Consider the following 12,098-nt stretch of genomic DNA (forward strand, 5'->3'; position numbering starts at 1 on the left):
AGAACTGCCTCGACTTCCCCAAGTCACTTCTACCGCTGCTATTTTCTGCTACCCTCACCCTAGGCTTGCCCTAGAGAAAACTCGAGCTCATTACGACTGGTCCTCAGCTGCTGTAGGTCTCCTTGCACTGCCAGTTAGCCATCACCTGAACACCATCACATGTGATGAGGATCGGATAATCCTTCAAGTAAAAGATCCGTCCCTACAACGGTTGGACTCAAACAAGAGCTGCGCAGTAGGGCCAGTTCCAGCACTCTGGGATTATTCAAACCTGATTACATGTGGTGTGACGTGTCCACCTAATGGCTAACTCCCATTACTCGAATCCCACTAAGCACAAAGCAAGCAGCATTCGGACAAGGGAAACAGACTCACGCAAGCTATTCTTATAACAAGAAATTGCACTAGCATAGGATGCTAAGCTCACACTATCAGGCATAACCTAAACAGACTATCCTACTGCTGTCTACTCAATTCTAGCATGCAATATTCGTAGAGCTGTAACACATAAGCAGGCACATAAGGCATTCTCCTACACCCTTAGTCCTATTCTAGCATGCTGTTCTACTAAACTGAAATTGAACAAATAACTTGTATGGGTAATTTGGGAGTACTTACTTGAGCTCGGTTGACCGCATGCACACACCTCTATCTTAAAACAATTCTTTTCCTCCTAAGTGTTTTCAAAATTCTTTTGTAAAAACATTTTATTAAAGATCTTTTATTTTCCCCTTAGTTTGAGTTCAGATACACCCGAGAGTGTATCCGAATCCCTCAAACCAGGGCTCTGATACCAACTTGAAACGACCCAAAAATACGACCCAAAAATTTTTGTTTTTAATATAATCAAAACTGCAATCAGAGCATCATATAATAAAACCATACGTGATGTATTCCAAAACATAATAAAATACTGTGCGGAAAAACTGTATCATACTACATCAGGTCAAACATCTAAATCAATCCCAGGCTAAAGCTGAGGCGGTGGTGTGTGCGATGCCGTCATCCAGAGCTCTTCCCTTTGCTTGCGGAAGTACCTGAAACCAAAACTGAAACTGTAAGCACGAAGCTTAGTGAGCTCCCCCAAACTACCACATACCATACAATAACACATAAACACATATTGGGCCTTGCCCACTGCATCGGGCCGAAGCCCGGAAACTGCATCGGACCAAAGTCCGGAACTGACTGGGACCTTGTCCCCTGCATCGGACCGAAGTCCGGAACTAACTGCATCGGACCGAAGTCCGGAACGGACTGGGACCTTGTCCCCTGCATCGGACCGAAGTCCGGAACTAACTGCATCGGACCGAAGTCCGGAACTGACTGGGACCGTGTCCCCTGCATCGGACCGAGGTCCGGGACTGACTGCACATAGCATAGCATATCATAACCATTTATATTGCATACTGCATCGGGCCGTGGCCCGGAACATAAACACATACACATAGCACATAAAACATGTCTGAACCACGAAGGCATCAAACATACGAACTACTACATCGGACCGAAGTCCGGAAACTACTATTAACTGGACGGGCCGGCATTGTGGCCTTAGACCCGCCCCTACGGAAAGGAGACTCACCTCGTAAGCTAGCGGATGAGTGTGTGGCTCGGAAAGCTAACGGCTGCTGCTCCTGAATCTCCTCGGCTACAAATCCCTAAACACACTCAATCAATCACTAGCACTATACTCAGGGTAAAATGACTCTTTTACCCTTGGTCAAAGTTGACTTACTCAGGGCTGACTCGCCGAGTCGGGATACCCGACTCGCCGAGTCCTAGACTCTCCGTTCAACTCTTACATGCTGTTACTCGTCGAGTGTGGCATCGACTCGACGAGTACCCTCTGGATCCAAGAACTCAGATGATCTTCATCCGACTCGGCGAGTCAGATGAACAGACTCGACGAGTTGTTCTTAATCCTCAAGGAGATTGCCTTGGACTCGCCGAGTTGTATGAACAACTCGCCGAGTCCCTCCATTACTGAGTCTACTCTTAACTCGCTGAGTCCACTCCCTAACTCACCTCGTCCACTCGACACTGAAGAAACTGGAGAACTCGGGACTCGCGACCTGACTCGTCGAGTCGTTCTTCCGACTCGCCGAGTCGCCGCCATGCAACATATTTTTACTCGATTTCTCTTGAATCCAACACATGCAAATGATAGATCTAGGTCCATTAAGCTGTTTTACCACGTAAAGTTTCCAACTTTACGTGTACAACCACATGAATGAGGGAAATAAGACTAAAATATGCACAATAAGGGTAGATCCATGGCTAATAAGCAATGTAACCCCAAAAAGACAGTGGATCTGGACTCTTCAACACCCCAACACTCAGATCCAAAGGTATTTCGGCTTAATAATACAATCAAGCAAGCATAAAGCTTGGAACAAGCATCAAATAGCCCTTAAAAGAGCTCTAATGGAAGTTTAAGCATGAAACCAGAAGAGAACTCCGAAAATACCTGAATAAGTTCACACTTGATCTTGGATCTTGGCACTAGAACTCGTTTCCTTGCTTCCTTCTTCTTCTCCTTCTTCACCCCTTCACAAAATGGGACAAGATTACTTATAAGCTCACAAGAGGAAGGTTTAGGGTTTCTCACAGTGCTCTCAGGGGGAAAGTGACGAGATGGAGGCTATAATGGGGTTTAAATAGTGAGCAAAACCCGGGGAGTTAGGGTTTCACCCAGACGGATGGACTCGCCGAGTCCAGGATATGGACTCGCCGAGTCGCCGGCTTCCGCGTGCACAAGATGCGCGACCCGACTCGGCGAGTCAGGCTAGAACTCGCCGAGTCCCTCTTGAAAACTTAGCCCAAAACAAATTAATTAACATACCGGAAACGGGTCGTTACACTTCATCTTCTTCTTTTTGTTGTTGTTTTTTTGATTTTTTTTTAATTTCAACAGAAATGGAACAAAATGGATTGTTTGGATTTGTTTGTGAGAGAATTTGATATTAAAATTACATGGGTTAGTTTTAATTTTAATTTTAATTTTTTGAAAAGTTTATAGAGGCGAATATGTTGTACTTAGAGACCCAGGTCGGAGTTGGGTTTTCTTATGATTCATCGAATTCTTCTGGTTATGAAGTTGTCACTGATGCAATTACAGGTATTTCTGGTGAATTTATTTTCGACAGTATTATTTGTATACTTATGTTCATTCATGTTAATTCACTTTGTCCAATATTTGATTGAGGTTAATTATGTTTGGTAAGGATCCATTTAAAACCACTTTCTTCGACCCTATCCGATTATGCTAACAATTTCTCAATTTTAGTTTTTTTTTTTTTGGCTATTTTTGTTTCTTAATCATTAAAACAAATGAGATTCTAAAATAGTGGAATTTGATTTGCATGTAATGCAAATGGTGCTTTTGCAGTCCTTAAGGTAATATATTTCTGCATTAGCAACTTCAAGTGTTGAAGAGGTTCATTCAACCAGAACTAGAATCTATTTCTTCCAGCTTTACGTTAGCAAAATCACCATTTGGCCCTTCTTTTTTCGACATTAATCTGAAATAATTAACAATTTTCAAACATAATATTAACATCAGGTGTATAAGGACAAAAATGTTGTGGCTCAGCTTGTGAAAAGAGCTGAAAAGGCTGGCTTTAAAGTCATAACTCTTACAGTTGATACACCAACTCTTGGACAACAAAGAAGCTGCTATCAAAAACAGGTTATCCAAAATTACTATTTCGCTTTTCTCTTTCATGTAAATGTTTTCATTACTTACATTTTTTTGAACTTTTTATTAATTGGACAAATTTACACTGCCAACATTTGTGACATTGAAGAACTTTGAAGGTTCTATTTTTTTTTTTTTGTAATAATTCAATTTGTTCATAAGTAGAAAAAAACCGATTAAAAAATTTATAAATTTTTTGATTCATGTTTTCATTCTTGATGTAATTATGAAATGCAGGCTACTGAGTGGTTGTACTTATATCAATGGATTCAGTAGGAAAATTGGATTATGGGTTTGTTAATGATACACGTATATCGACGGGCAATAACTTTGGAAATGGTTCTGGATTTGATTTAACTTATTTTGTTGCCTTTTTTTCAAGAAATTCTAAAGGTTGTTGTATGTTTTAAGTTTTAATGATATGATTGTATCAAAAAATCAATATAACTATAGCCTATGTGTCAGGAAAACCAAATGCAGCTGTTAGTGCACCAAGTAAAAGAATGGGTATGAAACTAAGTAAAAATTAAAGGGCAAATCAATTCATGCAATTACTGACCGAAAGCTATCAAGTGCAAATATGTAATGAAATGCAAGGCTAATGAAATCGATAAAAGCAAGGAAAGTTTGTTGTTGTCCAATGAGATTTTCAATATTATTTGCTAAACTATCATACTTTATAACAAATTTTTGTACAAATTGAAAAATGCAGAATCGGGAAAGGTGGCAATTCATATTTACAATCAGTGGCTTCAATAGATTCAATCATCTTATGACAGTGAATGGAGATTGGAATTATAGCTTTTGGTTAAAATAATTTCTTTGTAATCAATAAGTTACGCTTTAGGTCCCCGTGTTTAGGTGGCCTTTTTGAATTAGGTCCTAAAAGAAATCTTTTTTGAGAGAAATAAACAGACCAAATTCGTAAAATCACTTCAGAAAATATTAAACTTGTCCTCTATAATTATCATTTATTCTTTTTTTTGGTTGAAGATGCAACAATTATGAGAAATTTATGGTCTTAACGTGTCAAATTTTTAACCGATAGACTTCTTAATCTAACAAATACATGCTAGAGCTAATTAGCTTTTACGCTTTTTGGTGATACAAAATAACACATGACTTTACATAATGAATAAGTAATTGGTTGGAATGCACCTGTTCCACGCCTTCAAGTTTATGGTTCTGTGCTAATTTTGTAAAAAAGTTTAATTTAGGCATCAATATATGATTATCTTATTTGTATAGAAATTTGGTTGGGGAGATTCTCCTCTATTTGTCGGCATCCATAGGTAGGTGTCTTTTTTTATTAATTTTGTTTATGGAATGTTTTAAAGAAAATGTCTTTGATATCTTAATAGCCCTAAAGAAACCCTAGGCAGGGACTGATTTACTAAACACAATAAAAAACAGAAAATGAAATAAATAGCAGCACACTTTTGTTTATACTTTGTATGACATTAGTTACGAGCATGGGAGCAGGTGCAACACAAGAAGATGGTGAAATACTTGCAAAGTCATTTGGAGTAGTTGGTATATGATATGGAAAGCTGATTAAAAAAAAAAAAAAACCCTTTGAAATGAAAGTATGATGCCATTTGTACATTGCTATTATGAGTAAAGAAACGGTAAGTATGTTGCGCTTATTGCATGTAAAGAGATGTAAATACATTGCTAATATGGTTGAAAAGTTTTAAAGTTGATTTTATTTTATTTTTTCGAAAATTTCAATGACAACAGTCCGATTTATATATTTCTCAAATCAACATTCGTTTACAGATGGAGCACATGCAGACACGAGACGAAAAATGCAGTGGAATCTTTTCTAGTTAAAATTAAGAAAATGAAACAAGTGAAAACATTAGATTATAATATCACATCATCAAGTCCGTATTAATGTATTTTGTTTAACAGATGTGTGTCACATGGGATCGAGTCATATTTAAGGACTGGTTTGACATTTATGCCCTTAATAAAATGGATGTTCGAAAATTGTCTCAACAGTTTTGGTTCCAACTATATTCAGACCTCATATTTGGAATTGTATTCGGACCTTATATTTAAAAATGTGCATTAATATGTATTCCGACCTTAATGAAATAGATGTTAGAAATTGTCTCAGCAGTTTTGGTTCCAACTGTATTCAGACCTCGTATTTGGAATTGTATTCGGACCTTATATTTTAAAATGTGCATTAATATGTATTCATATGCAAAACTACATAGTACTTCTAAAACTTAACGATTGATAAAAATCGAGAAACAACACTAAAGTCAAGGTTTCAATAGTTGCTAAGGATTAGCATGGTGTAGTTTTAAGACAAAACCGAAACGCATACATACCGCATGCATCAGTTTTTTTAATGATTAGTATACCATATAAGACATAATTCCATAAGATTAAGGAACAAATTTCGGTTTATTCTTACACCATATAACACATAATTCCATAACACATGTCGCAAAAGATTAAGGTGCAAATTTCGGTTTATTCTTTCCATTTGCCTTCATCTCCTTTCTTTATGGGTCTATCAAATTTCTCCTTAAATCGATTAGATGTAATCATGTATTCATTTCTAGAATCGAAAGAATGAAATAATATTCTAGAGATTTCAATCATGTTTTAATGGCAATCGTTTCAACTTTTAAGCACATCATCTATTTGTTTTTGTTTTAAGCACTACCATCTACTGAAAAGCAGACCATAACATCTAATGAAATATACGTAACAAGTTCTACCTTTTAACATAAACAAAAGCTACATTGTTTCACTAAACAATATCCCACCAAAATTTAAACCTTACTAAAACCATTGATTTCCAATAGACCCAAATTGAAACAAGACAAGATTAAGCCTACTAACAAGTAAATCACCATAATCTCCATATAACCAAACCATAAACAAAAAGCACAGCAGAGTGTCGAAATAGAACCTTTGCTATACATGATTTTCCACCATCTTTTTAATCAACTCTTGGAATAAGCTCTTTCATTCTCCACCTTCTGTGCAAAAACCTTTGTTGCGACCATATTATCATCAAAATATCTGGTATAAGGATGTCCCTTAGGAACAAGCCTTCTGTATTTTTCAAAACTCTTCTCAGCATCATCGTTCTTTCCTAACAATGTGTATATAATGCCTTGACATAAATATGGCCTAAAATCCCGAGCCTCTTCTTTGGATAAATCCTGATAAATCTTTAAAGCATCGTTATAATCGCCTTGGATTACACGAATTTGAGCTAACAGAAGCTTGAAATCCCTCAAGTCATCTTTCTTCTTTTCTTTCTTACACTTCTCCATTCCCTCGATGATTCTTTTCTCCACATCTTTCAGATCATTAGGTGATTCTTTAGCGGAAGCAGCCATTACTAAACCATGGTAAGCCTCCACGCGTAAAGGGTCTTTTGCTAGAATCTGTTCAAACCCTAATTTCGCAGAATCGTGATCTCCGCTGTATGAATGCAAATGATACTTGAGTAATTGCCATTCGCTGTCTTCAGGTTCCAGGTTAATCAGCTGACTGAGAATTCCAATAGCTTCATGAATCTTTCCGTTCTTAATTTTCAACTCCATTAGGGATTTCAAAGCGTTGATGTCTTCAGGGTGAGAGCAGAGATGTTCTTCTAGGTTTTTTTCCTCTTCTAGTGATTCGGAGTTGGTATCGGCGGTTTCTACGGTGGCGGGGGGTGGAGGTGAAGAGACAGGAACGGCAATTGCGGGTTTGAGGGTAAAACGCGAGAAGCAAAGTGCGGTGACGGCGACACCAGTGATGAAGGTGGTTTTGAGGAAGGATAATGGGGTAGGGTTTACGATTTTTGTCACTTCGGGTTTAGGGGTTTGGTAGTTAGGGTTACGGAAGGAGGCTTTGATGGGTGTTAACGATGAAAACGATGTTGTTTTCAGGAAAGCGATGGATTTCGACGAGGGGCGGCGGTGATGTTGTAGGGAGAGAGGGCGTGGGAGGTGGCGGTAAGTGGCATTTGTAAGAGCCAATTCCATTGGTTCGCTAGGGCTGGTGGTGATGGTGGTGGTTGTGACAAAGGCGGAGGTGGCTGTCGTTGAGAGGGAGAGAGGGGAGCTAAACCCTGGTAGCGGCGATAATGGTGAAAGTGTCAGAATATGCTTTGAAGATATAAACCCCAGAATGAATAAACGAAATCACATTTTTACGTTTTAAGCCCTTCTAGTTTTGAAAATCAAAAACTGAATAATCGTGTGTAATCTAGTAGGGGCCAATTTGTAAAAACTTGAGACCCACTTCTATTTAGCGAATTATAACTTGTTAAAATAATAAGCTAACAAAATTATTATTTAGTATTTATACTTGAAAAACAAATATTTTTAGTGAAGAAAACATATAATTAACTTATTAGTTTTATTAAAAATCATAATTTTATGATATAATATGTTCGTGATTTTAATGTTATCAACATATATTAATGTAATTAGTACTGTTATCAAGACATAATGAGTTCTATTTGCTATCTGAGATTGGATGTGCGGGGATATACACTCGGAGTGTTAAGTATGAACTCAAGAATATGATGGTCTAAGGGCAGCATCCTTGGGTACAGAGTTCCAAAGGGCAGCTCCCCTTGACAGGATCTAGGGCAGCGCCCCTAAACATGATCTAGCAAGATCCAAGGGGCATTGCACCTAAACAGATTTATATATCGAGGAGTTTGGCCATGTAAATTCCCGTCAAAGTAGGTTATGATATCACGATGATGTAAGATTCGATTATGTCTAAATTACCATATTTCTAACCATCTTTTTGGCGTCAAAATGCATGTAACCCTCTTTTACCAGCTTCCCACCGTTTTCTTAAATCTATATTAGGATGATAAGAGTTCCAAAATTCAGTTGGAACATATATACTCAGAAACAGATCATATAATCTTTTAGTCTCTCAAAACACATCAAACAAAATGTATTATGTGTTTCTCAATTTGAATTAAGTCTGTAATTTGGATTGGTTTGTTCTTGGATTATCTCACTTTTGAATCTGTGTACCCCAAACAATAGGAACAAATTACAGATTTTGAAAATTGTTGAAAAAACATGATCCTAAAAATTATCTAAGTTTACATGTTGTTATTTTGATTCCCTAAAACTAACATAATATGTATACCATTAATTGAGTATTTAAAGTTGGGTAACTAATATATCAAACATGTGATGCTCTATGTATAACGAATAACAAAAAGTATGAAAAATAAATATTACAACCTTTAATAACCCAAAAACACTAAAACAACTAATATAACATTTGTATTAAAAGAATATTAAACACTTCTAAATCGTAAAAATATATATATACAAAAATCAACATACATTTGATATATATATATATATATATATATATATATATATATTTTGTAACATCCATAAAAAATCATGATAAATTTAAATTTTGATATACAAAAACAACATACATTTGATATATATATATATATATATATATATATATATATATATATATATATATGTGTGTGTGTGTGTGTAACATCCCAAAAATACGAGCCAAAAATTTCATTTTTAAAACATATACTTAGTAAAGCATTTAGAAATAAAAACGTTCACCGATCATAACATTTCAAAAAAGATATCACATGTCTGGAAAACATTTTCATGAACATAATAATGTCAGAGTACAAATCCCCAGGAAGATCTCATAGTGCGGAATACGATGCAAGTGTGTGATGGGCCGCTACAGCGCCAGCTCCTTCCCCTTCGAAGAAGAGGTACCTGCAACCCAAACTGAAAACTGTAAGCACGAAGCTTAGTGAGTTCCCCCATAATACCACATACCATACAATCATATAATGAATAGCTAGGAGATACGAGCCTCGCCCACACTCAAGGAGATACGGGCCTCGCCCACACTCCGCTAACTGGGAGATACGGGCCTCGCCCACACTCCACTATCTAGGAGATACGGGCCTCGCCCACACTCCGATATCTAAACCATAATATACAAGTATCACACAGACAACGAGTATAAACAATTCTACCACGCTAGCATATAGCATCATCAGACTCAACTAAGTGATACGGGCTCTGCCCACTCTCCGACACTATCATATCGTCTATACGGGCCGGCCTTGGTGCCTTAGACCCATTCCTACTGGAAGGAAACTCACCTCAAAGTAGATGCTGAAAGTCTGCTTGCTGAGCGCCTGACTGCTGAACCGGAACTCCCCGGCTACAATTTCCATACACACTAAGTCAGATACTGATAACTAATCTTAGGGTAAAATGACTATTTTAACCCCGGTCAAAGTCAACATCCTGGTTGACCGGATTCGCCGAGTTGGCTCGCCAACTCGCCGAGTCCCTTCCATTTGTTCTAGTACTACACCCGATTCTACTCGTCGAGCTTAGCGAAGACTCGACGCATTCTTCCTCGATGCATACATACTAAGTCCAAGTTCATCTGACTCGCCGAGTTGAAGAACAACTCGTCGAGTCTAAGGCAATCTTCATCGGACTCGCCGAGTTGCTCATCCAACTCGCCGAGTCCACGGCTAACTTCATAGGACTCGTCGAGTCTATCGCTCTACTCGCCGAGTGCATTCAGTCCTTTTCTATACAGACCTGATTTGAGTCATGCAGCGGTCCCAAACCACAGATCTAGGCTTCTATGGCATGCTTATCACATAAAGTTGCAAACTTTACGTGCATGCATAGCTTTAGAGGCTTCAAATGTCCAAACTAAGCTCTTAATGGGGTTCTAAGCTCAAGAGGGACCTTAATCACCAATATGACTGAAACTTAACACTTCAAGAAGGTAATGAGAATCCAGATCTGAAGTATAACCCAACCATAAGGTTTCTCTTCAAGGATTTGGGGTTTTAGGGCTTGAAAGCAACAATTTAGGGACAAACAAGATCTAATAGATCAATAACCAAGATGGAAACTTTATTACCAGAATGGATGACCACAAATGAATGTGTTCTGGATCTAAGTCCCCCTCCTTGACCTCTTCAACGTCTCCCTTCTTCCACTTGCTCCAAGGTACACCAAAAGTCCCTTCACAAGGCAACAATCACTCAAACTTATCAATGGAGGCTAGGGTTTTCGATAAGGAATGCTCTGAGGGTGATGGGGGCTGAGATGGGGCTGTAAGGACGTTTAAATAGGGTGAGAACCCTAAGGATTAGGGTCTCCATCTGATTGGCCTATTCGCCGAGTCTAGGCGTGGACTCGCCGAGTAGATCACTTACAGCCCGCATCCACTCGACATCTACTCGGCGAGTTAGAGCTACAACTCACCGAGTAGCTCTTCCCAAAAGAACATTAATCAAAATAAATATGTACCAGGAACGAGGCGTTACAATTCTCCCCCACTTATCTTAGACTTCGTCCTCGAAGTTTGCTGACTCCAGAAACAACTCGGGGTAGTGCTCCCTCATCTCCTCCTCCGCCTCCCATGTCTACTCTGAACCTTTCCGGTGCTGCCACTGCACCTTCACCAACTGAACCACCTTGTTCCTCAAGGTCTTCGCCTTTCGATCTAAGATCGCAACTGGTCTCTCGATATAATTTAGGTTGTTATCAACCTGAATATCCTCCAAGGGTACAACTGCTGACTCGTCCACCAAACACTTTCTCAACCGAGAAACATGAAAAGTGTTGTGGATCTGGCTAAGCTCTGCTGGAAGATCCAATCGATAGGCAGCCCGACCCGCCCAGGCCAAAACCATAAAAGGACCAATGAACCTGGGGCCCAACTTACCCCTCTTCCGGAACCTAATGACACCCTTCCAAGATGATACCTTCAGGAGGACCATGTCACCCACCTGAAACTCCAAGTCTGAATGCCTCCTGTCGGCGTAACTCTTCTGCCGACTCTACGCAGTCTGTAGTCTACTACGAACCTGTTGGATCAACTTTGTCATCTTGAGCACCACTTTGGTGCTCCCAATGACACGTTGACCGACCTCGCCCCAACAAATTGGGGTCCTGCACTTTCTCCCGTAGAGCATCTCGAAAGGAGGGCGGTCAATACTCGCATGGTAACTGTTTTTATATGAAAATTCTGCTAACGGAAGATACGTATCCCAACTGCCGCCAAAATCTAGCACGCATGCCCGCAACATATCCTCAAGAGTCTGGATGGTCCGTTCACTCTGACCATCCGTCTGTGGGTGGAAGGCAGTGCTAAGATGCAGACGAGTGCCCAACTCATCATGAAACTTCTTCCAAAACCTGGAAGTAAAACGCACATCTCTGTCTGAAATCACTGACACTGGCACCCCGTGCTGCGCCACTATCTCCCTGATATAGATGTCGGCCAACTTCTCGGCCGAGATGCTCTGCTGAATTGGGATGAAATGGGCGCTCTTGGTCAATCGGTCCACGATGACCCATATAGAATCCACTCCCCGCACGGT

At 39.2% G+C, this 12,098-nt stretch overlaps 1 protein-coding gene and 1 long non-coding RNA gene across 2 annotated transcripts; both read right to left on the reverse strand.

The window, feature by feature from the left end:
• Positions 1-758: 758 nt before the first annotated feature.
• Positions 759-2,553, reverse strand: LOC128126129 (uncharacterized). Its single transcript, XR_008223907.1, has 3 exons — positions 2,471-2,553; positions 1,586-1,661; positions 759-1,037 (listed from the first exon to the last, which is right to left on the reverse strand). It is a non-coding gene; the product is annotated as an uncharacterized LOC128126129 (long non-coding RNA).
• Positions 2,554-6,419: 3,866 nt separating this feature from the next.
• Positions 6,420-7,840, reverse strand: LOC111914933 (protein SLOW GREEN 1, chloroplastic). Its single transcript, XM_023910646.3, has one exon. It carries the CDS (start codon positions 7,699-7,701, stop codon positions 6,667-6,669), a length of 1,035 nt encoding a protein of 344 aa, XP_023766414.1. The 5' UTR covers positions 7,702-7,840; the 3' UTR covers positions 6,420-6,666.
• Between the last annotated feature and the right edge of the window lie 4,258 nt (positions 7,841-12,098).

Source organism: Lactuca sativa, chromosome 1 (genome assembly GCF_002870075.4).
Source record: "Lactuca sativa cultivar Salinas chromosome 1, Lsat_Salinas_v11, whole genome shotgun sequence".
NCBI lineage: Eukaryota > Viridiplantae > Streptophyta > Magnoliopsida > Asterales > Asteraceae > Lactuca > Lactuca sativa.